Raw genomic sequence first — 20461 nt, forward strand, 5'->3', positions numbered from 1 at the left:
TAATTAATCCAAATGAATTATCTCTTTCGAATACTAATTTATAAGATCAGTCGATTAATGGAAAAGGAGAAAGATTAGGTTTTCTTATTTTACATATATGTTATCTATTGATATAAATGAGCCTAATGCTAAACTTAGGATTTTTCTTTTTGACGTGTCATGATGTGGTATGTTAAATTATACAGTTATATTTATTATAAAATAGATATATTAATATATCACATTAAAATACATTAATTTATGAGTTGCAAAAAAAATTTAAAAAAAGCGCATGGGAGTAAAGGGATTTTGAAGAGTCAAGTCTTGCAAATAAAGGAGTCAAAGTACGTCTTTGTAGTGCGGGTATAAAATTCTAGCATCTCCGTGGAGTCTTTGGCTGTGAACCTCATGTGGTGGGTACGAATAATGAATTTTCCAAGGATATGACTAATGAATTATCCTGTCGGTCAGAACACATCCTTACTTTAATTACAAAGTTTGCCATTTAAAAACCTTTGTCGAGTAGCTTCATCTGCAAAGCTTATTTTTTATGTAATTACATGATCAAGGCCCTTTCTTTCTCTCCGGTGAATGTTTGTTTATTCAAGCGTTTGGAATTGTCGGCGAGAACCACTATAATTTTAAGAATTAAAATTTATAACTTAAGTAATAAGTTTAATTATTAAGAAGTTATTTATTGTTTGGTAACTATATGCATGTTTAGAACACTTAAATTTGTCATATTCAAAACAGAAACCCTACGCTCTCTCCCTTTTATCTCTACATAGCCGCCTCCCCGCTCAAAAAACTCAGACCAGAGAAGGGGGTTGGAGCTTTGGTTCATTCCTCTCTCATCCCTCCTCTCTCTTCTCTCTAGTTTTTCTTTTATTTTTTTTATTTTTTTTATTTTTTCGTTTACAATACAACAAAATGCATATTTGTTGTTCTCCAGATCTAAGAAACCACCACGCACCCCACCGCAAGTTTCCCAAGGCGCCGATCATTCAATCGGACAAAGAATCTCGTTGAACAGAGCGGCACGTAAGCCACACATGTGGCCCAAAGTGCACGCATGACATCCACTCGCCACCATAAGGGGAGCTCAATCGCCACCACACGTGGCTTTTCTGGGACTAGGGTAATCAGTTTCTTCAGACCAGACATTCCGTCGTACTTCTAGGATAGCGCGTGTCCCTCACTCGCCACCATAGTCTCGGTGTTTGCATTTTTTATTTTCTCTAAGGTTGAAAATGCATATCTACAACTTTTCAAGCTATAATTCACTATTTTTTCATGTATCTTCTACGTTTTGTGTTATTTTCTTTGTTTAAGGTTAAAATAAAAATAAAAACATATAGCCTCATTTGTTTTCACAACTACTCACAAATCATCTCATCTCATCTAATTATTACAAGTTTCTCAAATTTTCAAATAAAATAAAATAAACAATTCAATTTTTTCAAATCTCAAAACAAAATAATATTAAAAATATATATTCTAATAATATTTTATTTGTAACGCCTCGATCCCGTACGGGTCGGAGAGTTACTTCGTAACACTTAAACTCACATTTCAACAATATAAAAAAAACTCCAAATTCCCAATATCATATAGAAAATTCGATTCAATCTAATTTCTTCAATATAACCAATTTTTCAAAAAGCCAAGTAATCAAAACACATTAAAATTTCATAATAAAAATCGACAATACTCATAAAAATTGTCTATGCTTAAACCACTATACTTAAATCATCTCACCCAATACTTCATAATCTTAATCTTCAGCTGAACCATCAAAATATCTGAAAAATATTGTGGAGATAAGGGGTGAGTTATCAACAACTCAGTAAGCAGAGAGCATATACTAGCATGTAAACATGAGTATTTATAGAGTTCGGTATGTAGAACAAAACATTTACTTTCAGAATACAAAAACAACATATTTATTTTCAGAACGCATAAACAAAACTTGGTACTACAAAATATCAGAGCGAAATTTTCAGAAAAACAAACTTGTTCCCAAAAAGAAAATCATTTGGCATATCCAAACTGAAACATTATATTCATAGTATCACATCGGGACAAATACCATGTTTAACCCCCGTGATAGGGTTATAAACCACCATTATACCCGTCGTTGGGCCGTATACTATGTTTCACCCCCGTGGTAGGATTATAAACCACCATTATACCCGTGGTTGGGCCGTATTCCATATTTTACCCCCGTGGTAGGGTTATAAACCACCATTATACCCGTGACTGGGTCGTATACCATGTTTCACCCCGTGGTAGGGTTATAAACTACCATTTTACCCGTGGCTGGGCCTTAACAGAAACAATATGGAACATCATCGAAATCAGATCACATTCAGATACAGAATCATAACTTCATGCCAAGGTTTTCAGATGACACATCATATCAAAACAAAATACTGAATCGCTTCATATCATTTCACATGTTCGAAATAAACAGAATTCAAAACATCTTCATTTATTCATAGCAAAAACTTTTAGATTTTCATATTTACTCTTTTTACATAGTTCAGAAACAGAATACACAAAATTAGCTCATGTCTACACCAGTCATGACAGAAAATATTTTCTCTTATATAGAATTTATGCATATGCAAAACAAACATCTGAGGTCGTTTTCAGATTTCTTTTCAAAAAAAATATGCATATTTTCAAAGTCAACCTCATTTCATTTCTTTTATGTAAAACTAGTATATGAACCCTGCTTACCTGGACTTTTTAGTTTTACAGAAAACTCTCAACAACAGTATTGATCAATTGTCAATTGTCACCTATAAAAATTCATGTAACTTAAATAAATATCCAATGAATAGATAATATCATATTATACCTGAAGTACCTATTTTAATTCCTCAAAAACCTAAAATTTCTCTTAATTCTAAAATATCATCACTTCCTAAATTCCTCAATATCCACATACCCATTAAACTCAGAATATTTCTGAAATTGTAAAAATAATAATAATAATAATAGTAATAATAATAATAATAATATATTGATTGTGAGCTCTGTGCTAGACTCGGGTGTTACATTCTCCTCCCCTTAAAAAATATTTCGTCCTCGAAATTTGTTAATACCACAAGGAAAGCCTAGATATTTATCCGCTGCAACCATTCCATACCTACACCAATCATCCATCATTTTGTCAGACCAAATATTTCAAATTTTAACTCCCCAATATTGTCAATCATATTTTCTCATATTTCCCCTAACCATACACTTTCGTACATTCTGCAATTCCAAGTCTAAACTATAAATCTCAATAATGCAATTAAATACCAAAATAATAATTCTGAACTCTCCACATAATCCACGAACCTCATATAAATAATGAAATAAACTCTCAAACTATAATATCACCAAATCTACGCTTCCGCTGCACACTCTAACAACTTATAGTCATAAACACATTGTAACTCACTCACATACCTCTTAAATTAGCTAAACCTCACATTTAACCAGTCTATATATTTTTAGCTCACCATAATCAAATTTAGAAATTATACCAACATGATTATAGCCTCTAAAACATCAATATCACAAGTATAAGCCTCAAGTGCCTAACCAAAACTCTTTCCAAGAAGTCAACCTGAAGTCTAAACCCTAAATTTTGTCAGAATCATTTCCTACAATCCACAGAATTACGCCTACCAGAATTAAAATCTCGAATGTCTTAAAAATCGTTTTCCTAAAATATGCAAAAATCTAAAATCTCAGATTTCGTGGGACATATTTCATTGGTCCGCAAGTACTAACATATCATCAAAAATCGTATCCGGGTGTCTACAAAATTCTAGGACCCTAAATCTCATCAAAACCACCTTTAAAAAAAATATACAGCATCTCTAAACCTCATATTTCAAAGAAAATTCAATTCATAAATATCTGCAGAATCTCAAACTTTAAATATCATCACACTCCTATTATAGTCTGTAGAATCTCACACCTTGAATTTCATCACACTCATTTATATTCTTGAACACTCTCTTTCATTTTCAGTCGTGTTCAGATCCGAAGTGTTTCATAACTGATGACGAGGTGAGATCTGGAAAACTTGTATTTTAACAAACGTTTCAAAATATAGAGTTCATATAAACATATGCAAATTGTTTTAACCACAAAAATGAATATGTATAAAATATTTTGAATTTATAAAAACACCTATATATATATATAATGTACACGCAACTGCAGTAACAATATATTTCTAAAATCTAAATCTTAAATCATATCCAAGTCATGTCCTACACTCTACAAAATAAGCATACTGGATCTAAACTCCTAAAATATTATAAAAATCATTTCTTAGAGTCTGCAAAATCTAAATCCTCAAATTTCTGTACCTCCAATCTGAAATTACTGCTTAAAACCCACAGATATCTAAACCTCTCAGGTTTATAGTATGCAGAATTCAAATCTGGCTCTGATACTAACTGTAACGCCCCAGTCCCGCACGGGTCGGAGAGTTCCTTCCTAACACTTAAACACATTTCAACAATATAAAACAAAACTCTAAATTCCCAATATTATATAGAAAATTCGATTCAATCTAATTTTCTCAATATAATCAATTTTTCAAAATGCCAAGTCATCAAAACACAATAAAATTTCTTAATAAAAATCGACAATACTCATAAAAAACTGCCTATGCTTAAACCATTATACTTAAATCATCTCACCCAATGCCTCATAATCTTGATCCTCAGCTGAACCATCAAAATATCTAAAAAATATTGTGGAGATAAAGGGTGAGTTATCAACAACTCAGTAAGCAGAAAGCATATACTAGCCTGTAAACATGAGCATTTATAGAGTTCGGTATGCAGAACAAAACATTTACTTTCAGAATGCAAAAACAACATATTTATTTTCAGAACGCATACACAAAACTTGGTACTACAAAATATCAGAGCGAAATTTTCAGAAAAACAATCTTGTTCCAAAAAAGAAAATCTTTTGGCATATCCAAACTGAAACATTATATTCATAGCATCACATCGGGATAAGTACCATGTATAACCCTCATGGAAGGATTATAAACCACCATTATACCCGTAGCTGGGCCGTATACCATGTTTCACCCCCGTGGTAGGGTTATAAACTACCATTATACCCGTGGCTAGGTCGTATTCCATGCTTCACCCTCGTGATAAGGTTATAAATCACCATTATACCCGTGGTTGGGTCGTATTCCATGTTTCACTCCCATGGTAGGGTTATAAACTACCATTATATATATATATATATATATAATGCTTTTGACGCGTGAGGAAAGATGATACCACGCCATACCTTTTGAATGACAGGCCAACAAAAAGTGGCAGAGATGGCAAACGATCAAAGGCCTTAATTCGTGTTATGTGATTTTCGAGAATCTGCACATTAAGGGAGAAGGTATACCCCTCAATGGTTTAAGAGTTTTATATGAGGATGTGCTCTTTGCCTCAGGCATCCTCTCACACCTTGACTATACGTGGTGTTTCGTTTGAAATTTCACCGGATGTCATTACCGAACTCCTCGGAATTCGTCAAGGAGTTGAGACATCAACTACAACTAACTCTCTAGCCTTGGTTCGCACATCTACATCTACACACAACACACTCGATGCAAATGTAGGCACTTCTGCATCATCTACTAGCCTATTTGAGCCATTATCAGCCAGAGATGCAAACCGGTTAGAGGTAAAGGATACTGGCCATGAGGCTCGGGATGATGACCGACATGAGGATTTCTACATCCTCACCGGGAGAGACCGCATGTAGATCGAGAGAAGAAACGCCTTCAAACAAATACATTTGCTACATTTCTTTCGCATGTTGCAGCTTATTATTGTAACAAACATGGATCATGTGGCACATAAGACCACATTTAGTTAGATTCGGGCACATCTTTTTATTCGAGTGGCACATGGAGAACCCATCGACTTGCCACTACACATCTTTAAGAGGATCCGTTACAAGGTGAGCATCGTCTCCACGGACAACCTTGATAAGATTAGTGCATACATTTCTATATATATCAACCTTATTTTTAATTTAATAGTAGAACTATATGATCAATTACGTATATATTGAGATTGATTATCATGATCATAATCTTGAACATGTTGCTGATCTAGTTATAAATCGATCACTGATTAATTTACTATTTCATGTTCTTCCTAATTAAATTAAGGATATTTTAATTTCTATTTCATGTATTCGACTGCACTAGCTGCGCCTTGGGCTAAATGGGTGTGGCATGAAGCTATACCAAAAACAAATTTCATATTAATGTGGAAGACTTTTCATAATGGTTTAAGTGTGGATGATAGATTGAGGAGAGTTGGTATTCCTATTACTTCTAAGTGTAATTGTTGTGTGCAGGGAAGATATGAGGATTTAAATCATGTTCTTGCTATAGGTGACATTGCTGCTGGGATTTGGAAGAGGTTTTCGGTTATTTTAGGTGTGCCTTATGACCCAAATAAACGTTGGTTTGAGTTGGTGTTACTTTGGTTTCCACGTGCGTCTACCAAGTCTCAAGTGGGTTGTATTTTGGGCCTGTTTCCTTCTATTATTATTTGAAAGTTGTAGCAACGCAAGTGTAAGGCAAGGATGGAAGATAAATGCATCTCGGCAGAAGTGCTTTGGAGGTCTATTTGTGAGTGGATAAGGAAAATGCAAAGTAGCTTGCCTAAATTTACAAAGCTTGCTTTTGCCGATGAGGAGAGGCTGAGAGAATTGAACATTCCAGTTAGTCCGATTAAATTGACGTTGGTTAAATTGGTTTATTGGGTGAAGCCTAGATATGATAGATTCAAATTAAATATTGATGGCTGCAACCTTGGCAACCCAAGAAAATTAGGCGTAGGAGGGGTAATTCAGGATTTGAATGGTGATATGGTGCTTTCATTTTCTTGTTATCTTGGGGTGGGTTTTAATAATCTTGCTGAGTTGAAGGCATTATTAATTGGGCTAAAATATTGCCGTTCTTTGGGCTTGCTTCATGTGGACATTGAATCTGATTTTTTGGTTTGTGTATCCTGGGTTCAGAAGAAGCGTAGTGGAGTGTGGTATTTAGAAGACTTTTGGGAGGAGGCTATGGGTTTGTTTGAAGGTGGAGATTTTGGTATAAATCATATTTATCGAGAAGGAAATGCACCGGCTGATTATTTAGCTAAAATGGGAGCTCAAGGTTTGACCTATGTTTGGCGCTCTTTATTGAGAGTTCCAAAACATCTGAAAGGATTGTTTCGCACGGATAAATTGTCATTGCCTTATCTGAGAGGTCTTTGAGTTGTTGGTCTTATTGTTTTATTCTAGTTGTTAGTCTTATCTTAGGGAGGTTTGGTTTTTTCTAGTTGGGTATTTTTTATATGCTTGATTTTATAATTAAGGTATTCATCCGTCATAAGTGAGGGTTTGTTCTTAATAAATCTGAGAATGAGTCACTCTTGAACATGTGGCTCAAACTCTTTGCTTAAAAAAATAAAAAAAGGATATTTTAACCAAACCATGCATGAACATTGTTATATATATAAGTCAAAATTACAGGCCATGCCTTATGTGCTAGTAGTACTTACACGCCGGGCTTACGTACGTATAGTACTATACCTTAATCAATAATCGTGTGTATAAAAACGTACGTTTCATGATAAGATCACTAGTACTATATATGTATATATGCAGGTTAATTATTAACAGTTGGGGACCATGCGGCAATAGCAAAAGATGATGATCAAGTTAAGAATCTATCTGTTGATCAGAATCATGACAAAATAAATTAAGAACGAGGAGACATCATGTTTGTCATGACAACCACTAATTTATATATATATATATATAAACATCTTTATTTGATCATGTTTGCATGTAAAGTATTTTGGTTTCTTAGTATATATGTGTAATCTCAATTAATATGTATAGTACTGATATTGATGATTAATTCTGAGACCCAAGGGATCAAATTCAATAACATGCATGTTACCATAGAAAAAGAATTACTACACATTATAAAAATAGCACCCAGCTCCAAGCTCCAAGGCTCAAGGCATATATGCAAGACCTAGATATTGGAACAGCTAGCTGGAAGAATCAATATTATTTTCCTACAATGAAGAACGGGCGCATGGAGGAATCGGTACATCTACATTGCCTTCCAACATTTGAAACACCTTCTCCATTGAAGGACGGACAGCAGGCTCCTCTTCAATGCACCAAAGCCCAATCTTCACCATTCTCTCCAAGCTTTGTTCGTCCACTTTATTACCAGAAGATGACTCAGCTGCCATGGATAAGGAGCAAAACAGATCAGCTACCACGGAAAAGGAACACTGCATGTTTAACAAATTCACAACAGACTTCTCATTACAGTCTGTGATGTATAGAGGCTTAGGGGCACCATAGTATATTCATCTGTGTATAGAATATTTTTATTCTTCATGTATAAATAGACTACTGTACAGCATATGGCTTTTATGAATGAGATAAGGGAATATTTCATCATCTTCTTCGTTACTCTGCTTCTTCAAACTAGACCATTTTTCCCAACTCTTACATGGCATCAAAGCCGTAAACATGGCTACCGTCTATCCTCCCACCTTCAACTTTACTGATCTCAGTAACCCAACAAATCCATTTCGACTAGAAACTTTCGAAAATCCTGGCACTCTGCTCATCACCGAACTCCTTACCACCGAAAATTACTCTACTTGGTCTCGATCGATTCAACGTGCCCTTCGTGCCAAAAATAAACTTGGCTTTCTCAATGGAACCAACTCCAAACCTTCCTCTACCACTGACCCACTTTTTCCCCTTTGGGAACGTTGCAATGATATGCTCGTATCATGGCTTCAAAACTCCGTCAGTTTGCCTTTACGTCCCTTGGTTGCTTTTGTTAATGATGCTCATGAGCTGTGGGCTAAATTGCAGGACCGTTTCTCCCCTCAAAATGGACCTAGAATCTACGAGCTGAAGAAAACTCTTGCCAACTTGTCCCAAGAAAATGATTAAGTTAGTATCTATTATGGCAAACTCAAATCCCATTGGGATGAACTCTCCATTTATGACCCACTACCTATTTGCTCTTGTGCCTCAACGAAAGTCATCTCAGACCACTGCCAACGTGACTTTGTGATTCAATTTCTTATGGGTCTTCACGACTCCTTCACCAACGTCCGTGACTTGATTATGCTCATTGACCCTCTCCCACCAGTGAACAAAGTTTTTTCTTACATTCAACAACAAGAGCGTCATCGGCTCATCACCTCAGCTGCACCTCCAGTTGACACCATTGCTCTAGCTTCTCGAAAATTATCACACCCACCCTCCCATTTTCTTGCCAAGCGTGACAAACCATATTGTTCTCATTGCAAAATAACTGGCCATACTTTGGCTCAGTGCTTCAAATCTGGAAATGCCACAGCCCCTGTTTGCACTCACTGTGAAATGACTGGCCACACTATCGAGCATTGTTACAAGCTCCATGGTTATCCTCCTGGTCACAAGTTTCACAAACCACGCCTCAATGCTGTTACTCTCAAGGCTTCTAATTCCGCAAGTGACAAGGAGCAAAACATGGGGTTGACTAAAGAGCAATATCAAGAACTCATAGCCTTGTTGCATAGTTGGAATTCTACTGCTTCTCCATCTGCAAATCAGCTTCAAACAGTTCCTCCTTCTCACCCTCATACATCTTCCGCTGCTGGTACCTTATTTTGTTTGTCATCTATTTCCACTACTTCAACACCATGGATCATAGACACGGGCGCTACTGATCATATGATCTGTAGCCCCTCTTTCTCCACTCGCATCACTTCCACAGCTTCATATTTTGTCAAACTTCCTAATGGAGAATTAGCTTCTATCACTCACATTGGTACGATGCAAGTGACAACAACTATTCCCCTCCATAATGTTTTATGTGTTCCCAATTTCACCTTTAATTTGTTGTCTGCTGGAAAAATTGCCAAACAATTGAATTGTTGTCTTTTATTTCTCTCTGACTTGTGCTTTATACAGGGCCTTTCTCCTTGGACAATGATTGGAAAGGGTAGCTTGATACACGGCCTCTATCATTTACTTACAGAAAATGTCTCCCCTCAAGCTTTAGTTCATACCTTATCTCAGAATTTTCACTTCAAAATTTTATTTCAACATTTGTACAACCTCTCGATAGCAACCATAATTTATGGCACTGTCGATTAAGTCATCCTTCTAATTCTCGCATTTTATTTATACAAGATCATCATGTAACTACTCATACGAATACAAAAGAAAAGTTACCTTGTCTAATCTGTCCTCTTGCAAAACAGACACGCCTTCCTTTTTTTTTCTAGCACTCACACCACTACTAGTTGCTTCGACTTAGTGCATTGTGATTTATGGGAGCCTCACTCTGTTACAGCCCATGATGGCTCACGTTTTTTTCTTACCATTGTTGATGACTTCTCCCGTTGCACTTGGGTTTATATTCTTAAAAATAAATCTAATGCACGTGCTTGTCTTCAATCATTTTGCCATCTAGTTGTCACTCAATTTAACACTTGAGTTAAAATTTTGCGTAGTGACAATGGACTTGAATTTTCCATGAATGATTTCTACTCTGAACATGGCATAATTCATCAAAAATCTTGTGTCGAGACTTCCCAACAAAATGGTTTGGTAGAACGAAAACATCGACACCTTCTTCAAGTGGCTAGAGCTTTTCGTTTTCAATCGGGCATATCTTTACAATTTTGGTCAACGTGTATACTCACTGCCACGTACTTAATAAATCACATACCCACCCCACTTCTTCACAACAAAACTCCATATGAAGTTCTCTTTCACAAACTCCCCTCTTATTCACATCTTCGGGTCTTTGGGTGTCTTACTTTTGCTTCCACCACTTCCCAACATCGCCACAAGTTTGACCCACGTAGTAAACGATGTGCCTTCCTTGGCTATCCTTTTGGTGTCAAAGGTTATCGTTTACTTGATCTCAAAACTCACAAAATTTTTATTTCAAGGGATTTTATCTTCCATGAGCACCTTTTTCCTATTCACACACCATCTATACTTCTCATCTCCCATCTTCCTTCTCCTTCTCATACTTTTCCTGATCTTCATCTACCCAACCCTGACTCTATCCCAGCCTCCTCATGCCCATTTCCAACTTCTTCAACTGAACCTTCACTTAACTCACCTACCATTGACAACTCCTCAATTCCCTATCCTCCTTTAGTTCGAAGGTCCACACGTTCTCGTCGCCCCCCCTCCTTATTTAACTGATTATATCTGCCCCTCACCACTTGTTCCTCCACCTCCCCAAACCATGCATTCTTCCCCCCTGCAGGAGACCCATACCGATGCTGCTCCTCCTTCATTATTGTCCACGGTTGGGCCCTGCACTTCGGGTATAGCGTCTTCACTTTCTTCTTCTCTTTCATTTCATAAACTTTCTCCTTCTTATCATCCTTTTGTTTCTATTATTTCTGCTGCCTCTGAACCCACCTCTTATGGTCAAGCACTTAAGTATCCACATTGGTGCAAGACTATGAATTGTGAAATATCTGCTCTTGAGCTCAACAACACTTGGACTCTAGTTGACTTGCCCCCTGGAAAGCATACCATCGGTTCCAAATGGGTCTTCAAAGTTAAGCATCACTCAAATGGTAGTATAGAGCGCTATAAGGCGCACCTAGTTGCCAAAGGTTTTACACAATAGGAAGGCCTCAACTACAATGAAACTTTTGCCCCCGTGGCAAAACTTGTTACTGTTCAGACTCTTTTGGCAGTTGCCTCCATTAAAGGTTGGGTTCTAAGGCAATTTGATGTTCAAAATGCCTTCCTCCATGGCGACTTAGAAGAGGAAGTTTTCATGCGCAAACCTCCTGGCAATTTAAAAGGGTCTCCAACTCAAGTTTGCCGACTACACAAGAGTCTTTATGGCTTGAAACAAGCTCCGCGACAATGGTATTCCAAGTTCTCCACTGCCTTACTCACTTTCGGTTTTCAGCAATCTAAGACTGACCACAGCCTCTTCACTCAGCTGCACAATGGCTCCTTCACGACTCTCCTCGTCTATGTTGACGACATTATCGTGGCCAGCTCCAACTTGGACTCCATTGTTGCTCTTCAATCATTTCTCAAGGATCATTTTCAAAAAAAATGTTGTGGAGATCTCCGTTATTTTCTTGGCATCGAAGTAGCTCATTCTTCCAAGGGTATTTCCATATGTCAAAGGAAATACGCCTTAGATATTTTATCTGATGCTAGTTTTCTTGGCACCCGTCCACTTAAATTGTCAATGGAGCAAAATCTGAAACTTCAAAAGGATGATGGACAGCTTCTCTCAGATCCTCTTCCTTATCGTCATTTGGTTGGTCGATTAATTTATCTCACGATTACTCGACCTGATATAAGCTATGGTGTCCATGTTTTAAGTCAGTTTATGACCACACCTACTTCCTCTCATCTTCACGTAGCATAGCAGGTGCTCCGATACATCAAGAATGCACCTGGCTAAGGTCTTCTTTTATCTTCCAGCTCTTCATTTCATCTCCGAGGTTATACTAACTCGGACTGGGCATCTTGTCCTAATTCTCAATGCTCTATCACAGACTTTTGCATCTTTCTTGGCTCTTCACTCATATTGTGGTGCTCGAAGAAGCAAATTGTGGTATCTCACTCATCTGCCAAAACCGAGTATCGAGCCATGGCAACACTTCTTGTGAGATGCAGTGGTTGTCTTACATTTTACAGGATTTTCACATTTCACTCTCACTTCCATCTGACTTATATTGCGACAATCAAGCTGCCATTCACATCGCTGCAAATCCGTTATTTAATGAGCATACAAAACATATTGAGATTGATTGTCATCTCGTCTAGGATAAACTTCAATCTGGATTTTAACACACTTGTCACATTCATTCATCATCACAATTTGCGGATGTCTTCACAAAGTCACTTCCTTCAACTCAGTTTGTCTTTCTTCTTTCCAAGATGGGAATTGAAAATATCTATTCTCCATCTTGCGAGGGGATATTACCAGAAGATGACTCAGCTACCATGGATAAGGAGCAAAACAAATCAACTACCATGGAAAAGGAACAAAACAAAGCCCTCAGAAATACTACATGTTTAACAAATTCACAACAGACTTCCTCATTACAGTCTGTGATTTATAAAGGCTTAGGGGCATTATAGTATATTCATCTGTGTATAGAATATTTTTATTCTTCATGTATAAATAGACTATTGTACAGCATACTTTTATGAATGAGATAAGGGAATATTTCATCATCTTCTTCATTGCTCTGCTTCTTCAAACCAGACCATTTTTTCCAACTCTTACACACTTCTTCTTCAGGCACCAGCTTGCATACATCATTAGCCGTGAAATAGTCATCGACCCAATTTATAAGAACAACTTCATTTTCTGGGGCATTGACATTGATGATCTGACGACAACATATGATAACTAAGAAGGCAATACCAAAGCTATACACATCCACTTTTGCTGTGATGGGCAAGTTCTTATGCCATTCTGGGGCAACATTACCTCTTGTCCCACTAATCCCATAGAGAATCCTAGAATGGTCTGGGATCAATAGCTTCGCCAATCCAAAGTCTGCAATTTTGGCATGCTCGTACTCATCCATTAGTATGTTGTTGGGATTTATGTCACAACGGATGATTTGGGTCTCACATTCCTTGTGTAAGTACATGATCCCTCTTGCTATATGCAAAACGATGTTGATTCTTTCTTCCCAATTTGGATTTTACTGGGATTTGAAAAGGTAGTCAGAGAGTGTTCCATTACTCATATACTCGTACACCAAACACCTATTGGGACCATCATGGCAGTAACCTAGCAGGCGGACAAGGTTTCTATAGTGGGTTCTTCCAATGGACCTCATCTCGTTTCAAAATTCCACTTCTCCTTCAGCCACCATTTCTTGATGAAGCCACTTGACGGCAATTGTTCTCTGCCCTGATAAGGAGCCCTTGAAAACTATCCCAAAAGTGCCCTTACCCAGTTGTTCACTAAAGCCACTCATCGCAACTTCGAGTTCATTGTAAGTAAATGCTCAAAGAGAGACATCCTCAATCAATTCTTAATCATTAGTTTTATAAGGAATCTTTTGTATGCCCAAAGACGATATCTAAACATAAGAAAAGTAGAAAAGGCTAGCACAATTAACGCATAACTTTTCAAAATTCTTTGGGAGTTGTTGTCCCATTCCTACTTGGATCGAAATTGGTGTAGACCGTGTGGCTTTTGATATCATGCGAAATCATTACTTGTCCTAAAAGCTTTAGTTGAGGGAATGAGGTAGATTTTATTATTTATTTTATATCTTAACATGCATGCGGGTTGATATCTTGTCAGCTTAATGTCTCTTTTACCTTTACCCTTTACATGTCTGACGTAACATGCTTTCACCTTCTTCAACTTCTATCTTTTCCTTCTCTTCCTCTTTTTCCTGGTGGCCTCGGCCTAGTTCATTTTATCCTCAACACTTCTAATTACCTTTAATTCTTTTAATATTTTATCACTTCCCTTAATAATTTTGTTATCCCTCCAACTACAAACACCAACATTTTTACTCAAAGGTTGCATGCTATCATTTACTTACCAATCTCTTGCGCGCACTATTCTTTTACCAATTTTTCTTCATATAACTGTTTTTTTGATTTCACGTTTAGTAATCCAACAACACATTCAGCAGTGGCGGACCTACACAGGGGCGCCGGGGGGGAGGCCTGGCCCCCCCAAAGTTTGAAAAAAAAAATGTATTAATCTTTTTATGATTTAATAGGATTATATTATCTCATATTGTGTTGATTTTTTCTCTAAAATATTATCTTAACATCCTCTACAAAATTATTTTGATCTTATAAATTATTTTGATTCAAAAATAGAATAAAAAATATTTTATTATAATTTTAACTTTGCTCGACCCCTGCAATAAATTTCTGATTCCGCCACTTACATTCAGTATCTATTTGATGAAAAATGTGTTTGTTGAATCACATCCAGTAGATCCAAGCACCAACGTCGGAGGTTAGATTCATGGAGCAGATCAAGGGGCACGTGCACGGCCATATTCATCGTGTATACAATACATTCCAACCACGTGAGCAAACTTTTTGTAAATTAGTCAAAATTATAATCAAAATGGGTCAAATATCATTGTTTATATGCATTTAGTTGCATACCACAACCAGGTACATCGGGATAATATTATAGCATTTTTACAATATCGGCAATCGAAGAAAGAAAATACTTTTCGCTACTCATATTAAGTAAAATATTCAATCATTCTACCAATTAATTCCTTTTGATTTCGATTTTTTACTAGTGTTTTATAATTCTTCATTTAATTTTGCAAAAAGACCTTTCAATTTCCAATTGCCAATAAATTCTCCAATTTTCCTTTTCTAAAAGAAATTCACAATCGAACAAAATATAGGATTCTTTTTTTCTATTTTAGGGTAATTGTGATTTTTTAATAGTTTGGGGATAATTTTCAAAGTTGATTTTTTTAGGGGGTGACAGAAAATTAGGCGGTAGTTTGAGGGGATTATCGTTATTTTTTTCATATTTTTCTTATATAACTTATATATGTACGTATATAGTACTAACTTCGGCAACACTATACACTCGAAATAGGGCTTAACTTTTCAGCTAATAGCACTTAAAAGGAGGCCATGCATAATGGAAGTGCAACTATAATCAATATGGAAGGCCGCACTAGCTTGATAGCAAAAACTTTGAACTTCTTTAAATCCAATTACAAATCGAGTTTTATGGGAAGAAAAGAAATACTTCACTCTTTTAAATAATGAAGAACTAATGCTGAAATGAAGATTGGGTCGATGGAGGTTCAGCTATCTCTATAGTACCTTCCAACATCTGAATCACCTTCTTAATTGAAGGGCGGACTTCTGGGTCTTCTTCTATGCACCACAACCCAATTTTGATCATCCTTTTTAAGCTTTGCTGATCAACTTCATCAGGCACCAGCTTGCTAAGTTCATCGGCCTCGAAACAGTCATTGACCCATTTTACAAGAATTGCCTCTCCTTCAAGAGCATCGTTGTCAACGCTCTTGCGACAACATATAATGACAAAAAACATAATCCCAAAACTAAAAATATCGGCTTTCACGGTGATGGGCATGCCCTTGTGCCATTCAGGGGCAACATAACCTCTTGTCCCTCTCACCCCAGTGAGAGTCCTGGAATGGTCTGGGATTAATAGCTTCGCTACTCCAAAATCTGCAATTTTTGCACACCCATACTCATCCATTAATATGTTGTTGGGATTGAGGTCGCAGTGGATGATGCGGGTCTCGCATTCCTCGTGTAAGTATAGAATCCCTCTTGCTATATCCAAAGCGATGTTAATTCTTTCTTCCCAATTTGGCTTTAACTGCGATTTCAAAAGGTAGCCAGAGAGTGTTCCATTGCTCATGTACTCGTATACCAAAAGCCTATTGGAACCATCATGGCAGTAACCTAGCAGGCGGACAAGGTTTCTATGGTGGGTTCTTCCAATGGACCTCATCTCGTTTCGAAATTCCACTTCTCCATCTGCCACCATTTCTTGATGAAGCCGCTTGACGGCAATTGTTCTCTGCCCTGACAAGGTACCCTTGAAAACTGTCCCAAAAGCGCCCTTACCCAGTTGTTCGCTAAAGCCACTCGTCGCAACTTCGAGTTCATTGTAAGTAAATGCTCGAAGAGTGACGTCTTCAATCAATCCTTGATCATTAGTTTTATAAGGAATCTTTTTGTATGCCCAAAGACGATATCTAAAGATTAGAAAAGCGGAAAAGGCTAGCACAATCAACGCGAAAGAAAGACATGCAACACCAATGACTAAGATATCCATTCGCAAAACTTTCCGGGATTCTTTGGGATCCATTGTCCCATTCCTACCTGAGTCCATGCCTACTTTAACAAGCGTTGTTGGGCTCGGGTTGCCAGCTTGATCCTGTTGTGTTCTTCTCCCAAATGTCAATGGAAGTTTTTGTTTCTTGCATTCTTGGCCTTGGAACTGAGCAGCTTCACAATTACAGTCCTCTAAACATGCCAGGTTGCATTCTTCTCTCGTCACAGAGGACAAAATGGCATATGTGCTTTCTATCCATACAATGTTTTGCAATTCCTGAATAGTGTACTCTGTATGGTCATTTTTAAAGGCACAACTTTCTGCAATGAAGTTTCTATTGCAACCCAAATTTCTTTGCTCCTGATTGATGAAAACAAAACCAGGAGGACAAGCACAAACAGGTTGTAGACTTACGAGATCACAATAGCCATTGATGCCACATATGCCTTTAGGAGTGCATCTATCATCTGGCACAGACCACTCGATTGATTGACTACCATTCTCAATCAAGTTATGAGAATACACCCTGAATATCCCGTCTGCATCAATTGTTGCTCTATACATCTTTCCATCAGAGGGAACAGCTCCATTGTTGATGTTCTTCACCTCGGCGCCACTACTATTAAGCATGTACAGGCGGCCGTTTCCATCTTGCGTCAGAGTTGCGTTCTTTCCTACAAAATTTGTTGCTGCTGCCCAATAAGCATAGTCTGGAGCATCAAGAGAACCTACTGGATACATCACAATATTCCCATCGGTCTGCATCTTGATCCGAAAGCTTCCCATCGAGTGATTGGTTTCAGAGATACTTGAAACGAGTTGATCCCCAGCTCGTAGAAGTAAACCTGGCAAAAGGGTGTCTGTTGGGTAATCAAAACTTTGCCATATAATTTTTGAATTCGAATTGTAGAGAACAAGGTTTCCAGGATCGAGCAAGGAAACAAATAAAGCTGGTTCTGTAGTATTGGCAATGGTTTTTTCTTGGCCTCCCACCTCTTGCAAGATGAGCCTACCATCGTTTGTCAATCCAATGGTGGCATTCCGAGATACCGGAGGATCATTCCGGTTGGCTGTCCAGACAACAGTTTTTTGTGGAGTTCCTTCATACCATATGCCTACTGCGAAGCCACCACCAAAAGGAAAGAACCCGAAGGCAAAAGTGCCGGATTGTGAGAACAAGGATGAGTTTCCCGTGGGAGAGAGAGAAGAGCCTCGGCTCAAGTTGAAGTTTCTCTGTTGAGCATTTGCCATTGAAAGGACCAAAAGAAGAAGAAACGAAAGTACCACAGAAGCCTGCATGATAGACTCAGTTAATGTTCTAACAGACTGGTGCGAATACAAACCTCTAAGTATGACTAGTTTATATAATTTGATCTTTCTTTTAAATTCAATTCCATCTAGTGGATGCATTTGAGAATGTCATGTATGTATTTATTTCTCACCGTCAAACTCTCTCTCAATTATTTCTCAATCGACAATTGTCTTTTTTGTTTTGTTTTTTTTTTTTTGACTTTTTTTTTTTTTTGGTTGTTGTCCTGAGCCTCCACGAAGCAGCCTCAATCTTGTAATATATATATATACACTAGCAGTAGGTAACGTCCAATGGACGTTTGCCTTCTTTTTTTTTTTTTTTATCTAGTAATTTGAAGAAGTGTTTTTTTAATAATTTTGTGAATTTTTTATTTTTTTTAAAAATATTTATGATGATTAAAAAAATACATGAAAGAAAGGAAAATAAAAATAAAAAAGTGAAATACACATTCATGACATATTTTTAAGCTACTTCTTCATTAGTTGTAGCAGTTCTTTTTAATTAATTAAGAATATTATCATATTTAAATTATGTTAAAACTCTAATTATTTATATTGTTATACTTTTTTAAAAATATTTAACAAAATTTCATCATTTATTTAATATTCAGTAAAACTTTATCTTTTATTTAATGATGAGAAATTAGTATTTTATAAATTGAAGTTAATTTTAAGTGTATGATATAATATTTTAAATTTAATTATCTATTTTATGTTAGTTTAAATCAATATTTAAACTTTTACCGTTAGATTAAATCTGAAGATTAAAGATGAAAGGTTGGAATTTAAAACTCAAAAACTAATATTTTTTCCTACTTTTCTTTTTTTCCTCTCTCATTCCTCACGCACGATTGTGGTATTACGTTGCACATTGACATTCACACGGATAAACCCAAAAAGAAATAGAAAAACTAAACAAACATGTGAAAAAAAAAAATACTGTTCATAATTACTGTTTATAAACAGTAACAAACAGTATAGGATATACGAAAAAAATAAAAAAAAATTTTTTTACTATTTATTACTGTTAATAAACAGTAATAAACAGTAATATTATAGGCACTTTTAAATATAAGCAAGATATATATATATATATTTATATTTTATCACAGTCACACTCCCTCACTTTTTCTCCCTCACTTTTCTCTCTTTTTTTCTTCTCCACGACAACTCTCCATTATTATTATTATTTTTTTTTTTTTTTTGACAATACTAAGGTGCAGGATAGTATCCCTGCATTGCACCCATAAGTCATGTAAAGGAATGGATACCTTTACACCTATTTTTTAACTATTTTATTATCGAGAACTTTTTATCTGGATTAAATTCTTTTTCGGCCTGGTCCAAAATTCAAAAAATCGGATTCCGATTCCGATTCCAGCCCGAAACAAATTCAGATTGGAATCCAAGTTGCAAAACTTGAATACATTGACATGTCAGTTGGAAACTTTTATAGTGTCGTTTGTTTTATGTTGATTTTTGTTTGTCTATTTAGTAGTCCAGGAGAGTGGGGACCCCTGACAAGAAGGACAACACAGCAGCAACTTGATGATGAAAACGGCAATGGGACCAAATTCCCTCCGCCCAACCCAACCACACACGCATTCTTCATCGCTTTCTACTTTCTACTTTCTTGAGCAAGTAAGCCTGAAATCAACGGCACATGCCGCCTTGTTTTTCAGATTCAAAGTTTGGAAAGGCTGGCCCTTTCGTTTCTCCAATTTCTCTTGCCAGTTAAAAAGGCAAGCATTCAAACCCGGATATGGATTGATAAAAAAAAAAAGCTTCAACCTGAAATCCGAAATCTGAATTTTAAAAAATCTGGATTCATCCGGTTCGGCCCAAGTTTGACTCGGGTTCCGGCCCAATTTGAAATCCAGATTTCGATCTGGATATATCCAAGTTTCCGAGTCAAAATCTGAATGAATAATCATAAATTATTTATCTACTTTTTTTTTCTATTTGTATCAGGATTAAAAATTTCAAAACATTAACATCTTGCATAATTTAAAATAAAATAAATTCAATCAACCAATAATATAAACATGTAATTTAATTATAAGTATTTTTTTTTGTTCTCTTTCTCTTCTTCCTTTCTCATACACTCTTCACATGGCAGAGTGGCCTTCCGCACGAAGAGATCCCGTCTCTCTTTCTCATTCTCTTTCTCACAGGCTCATAGTGCCATAGTCATACCAAATCGAATGACCAGTACGCGGTCCGCGTCCGTGTAGTACCCACCACGTTAAGTTTTTCTAGAGATGCCATTTA

At 36.6% G+C, this 20461-nt stretch overlaps 1 protein-coding gene across 1 annotated transcript; it reads right to left on the minus strand.

Annotated features, from left to right (window-relative positions):
* Nucleotides 1-15735: 15735 nt before the first annotated feature.
* On the minus strand, nucleotides 15736-18255 carry LOC108980670 (G-type lectin S-receptor-like serine/threonine-protein kinase LECRK3). Its single transcript, XM_035691024.1, has one exon. It carries the CDS (start codon nucleotides 18176-18178, stop codon nucleotides 15836-15838), a length of 2343 nt encoding a protein of 780 aa, XP_035546917.1. The 5' UTR covers nucleotides 18179-18255; the 3' UTR covers nucleotides 15736-15835.
* Nucleotides 18256-20461: the final 2206 nt, after the last annotated feature.

This window comes from Juglans regia, chromosome 6 (genome assembly GCF_001411555.2).
Source record: "Juglans regia cultivar Chandler chromosome 6, Walnut 2.0, whole genome shotgun sequence".
In the NCBI taxonomy this organism is placed as follows: domain Eukaryota; kingdom Viridiplantae; phylum Streptophyta; class Magnoliopsida; order Fagales; family Juglandaceae; genus Juglans; species Juglans regia.

Coding starts and splice junctions, on each gene's coding strand:
- LOC108980670 (XM_035691024.1), bottom strand. CDS start 18,178: ATGCAGGCTTCTGTGGTACTTTCGTTTCTTCTTCTTTTGGTCCTTTCA.